Genomic DNA, 2,500 nt, shown 5'->3' with positions numbered 1-2,500 from the left:
TGTGTGTGTGTGTGTGTGTGTGAGAGAGAGATAGAGAGAGAGTTTCCTTGCTTGCTTGCGTGTGGTTGTAATTAAAGTGCAATTTCAGTACATCGATCTTATCTTGTGCTAGCACTCGCATGGGCTCGAAACTCTCGTCTCGTTTTTTTTTGTTATTATTAGACAAGAAACGATTAGCATGACGTCGTCGCCTAATAAAGGATGAAGTATATGAAGATTTTTTTTTTTTTTACAACGGCGTGTTTTCTGCCGCCATCTGTTGTGTGCGTCACCGTGCGTCGCGAGACACGTTGGCAGGGGGCGAGATGCGTCTGGGAAGGAATGTGTGGCAGGGGCTGGCCTCACCACGGGCCAGGGGGCTTGTGTTGGCATCGCGAAGTGGGCATTAGGGTGGTAGTGCCCCTGCGAGGTGCCACGGTGGTTGTGTGCCTGTCGCGCTCACATTCTCGAGATCGATACGCGTTTGCTTGTATTCGGACGCACGAGATTAGGAAGAGTTTGTGCAGACGTGTGTTGGGTGAGAAAACTGCTCGATCGGACAGGGTAGCCTGTGCAGTGCCGGCTAATCAGTCGCTTGCACATCGGGAGTCGTGCTTGCGTGGCAGTTCTTGTTTGTGGCGAAGCCCCCCGTGAGCGGCCTGGGATCAGGGTGCTTCGGTGCCTGCTTATATAGCCCTTGCCCAGGAGTCTGCTCTCGGCTCCGGGCCTCGAAAGAACGCCTCTGGTTAGCAGTGCTCGTCGGCGCGGTGGCGATGACCCCCCTGCGGCCCTAACAACAGCAAGCAGCTCGAAGTGCGTAAGTGCGCGCGCGCGATGTACCGGTCAGGACACTTCAATGTGGAGTGCGGGGAAGAGAGTGCAGGTATAGTATTCATGTATTCCTTTGCCTGTTTTGTTGACATGATTCTCATGACGGTGCATTTAGATGTTCGTGATCTCTTTGCATGCGGAACAGTTTAATCGTTGCAACTCATACAGGTTCAGAATTAAATCTTAGTAAGAGTGGCAGTGATTTAAAGCTTAAGTGTCATTGTGCGCGGGCAGGTGACACCGCATTTAGATTTTTCCGTGCTTGTTTTGCAATTCGTAATTTCATGTCTGTTTCGTTGATTGACACATTGCATGCATACAAAATGGTCTTCTTGACAGCTTATAGTTATAAGTGAACGTTTCGTGAACGTTTGTGTTAAGGAACAACAAGAAACATCAATTAGTAGATGTTATGTAGCCTATGTGCACGTGTGTGCGTTGGCGTGAACCTTTTTGGTTACTACGCAATAAAATTATTGTAGTTTGATAAGTGCTTGGCATGTTTCTTTAACTGATTTTATTCTGCAAGTGATTATTTTGCCTGTAGGCATGAACACCCTAGTGCATATACCAGATATTTATCTCGCGCACAGGTGTGCAGCGATGTTTACATTAGCAACTTCTAGTTGATCAGGTGGGCATAATGACGCCATCCTCTGGAAGGACGAGTGCGTGGCGCGACAAGATATGTGACGTCCTGGATCGACTGGCTCGTTGTATGTCCGTCATCGAATTGTCGTGCGTACGTAGCGTTCGTCTTAGCACGCGTCGGGACCGGTTATCCGGCGGCGGGCGGGTGTCACGTTGTTCTCAAGGCGGACGGGGTTAGTGTCAGTGTGTAGGTGTCGCCGACAACAACCCCCCGCCCACCGCCCACCAGCGACGCCCGACGAACGCCCGACGAACGCCCCCGTCCCTCCGCCGCAGCACGACCCGTGGGTAGCGCTTCGCCGTCCCTTCCCGACGTGGCGGGTGCTGCGTACTGGCAGGGGGCAACAGGTGCACGGGCTCGGGGAGGATTGGGTGCCCTCATGATTAATCTGCACCTGCGCTCCTCGCCAATCAAGATGTGGACCACCTGCTTCTTGCCGAGACTGCCTCAGTGCACAAGGCCACTGCGGAACATTTAAGTGTAGATGGCGTTGAATATAACGAATGAATATAATATTAATCGTAATTTAGAACGTATCCTGATGGTGAAATGGCGATAGTCGACTATGTTACCCTGCATGAGGAAGTCTCGGCGTTTTCGGTGGCGGATGAGGGCTGCGGCTGGACTGTGACGAGGCCGCCGCCATGCCTCTGGCTCTTTACGCGGCGCTGAATGTTGGTCTTGCAATAAATATATATATATATATATATATATATATATATATATATATATATATATATATATAGAGAGAGAGAGAGAGAGAGAGAGAGAGAGAGAGAGAGAAAGAGAAAGAGAAAGAGAAAGAGAAAGAGAAAGAGAAAGAGGAAAGAGAAAGAGAAAGAGAAGAGAGAAAGAGAGAAAAAGAGAGAGAGAAAGAGAAAAGAGAGAAAAAGAGAGAAAGAAAAGAGAGAGAAAGAGAGAGAGAAAAAGAGAGAGAAAAAGAGAGGAAAGAAGAGAGGAAAAAGAGAGAGAAAAGAGAGAGAAAAAGAGAGAGAAAAAGAGAGAGAAAAAGAGAGAGAAAAAGAGAGAGAAAAAGAG

The 2,500-nt window shown here is 48.8% G+C and overlaps 1 protein-coding gene across 1 annotated transcript in view; it reads left to right on the top strand.

Moving 5' to 3' along the window:
* Nucleotides 1-554: 554 nt before the first annotated feature.
* LOC119595746 (septin-7-like) overlaps nucleotides 555-2,500 on the top strand; it is a 178,967-nt gene continuing 177,021 nt past the window's right edge. The window contains exon 1 of the mRNA XM_037944871.1: nucleotides 555-862. Coding sequence (XP_037800799.1) covers nucleotides 814-862 — 49 coding nt within the window. The 5' untranslated portion in view covers nucleotides 555-813. The remainder of the gene's footprint in view (nucleotides 863-2,500) is intronic.

This window comes from Penaeus monodon, chromosome 36, assembly GCF_015228065.2.
Source record: "Penaeus monodon isolate SGIC_2016 chromosome 36, NSTDA_Pmon_1, whole genome shotgun sequence".
NCBI lineage: Eukaryota > Metazoa > Arthropoda > Malacostraca > Decapoda > Penaeidae > Penaeus > Penaeus monodon.
This window is presented reverse-complemented; position numbering and strand designations above follow the sequence as displayed.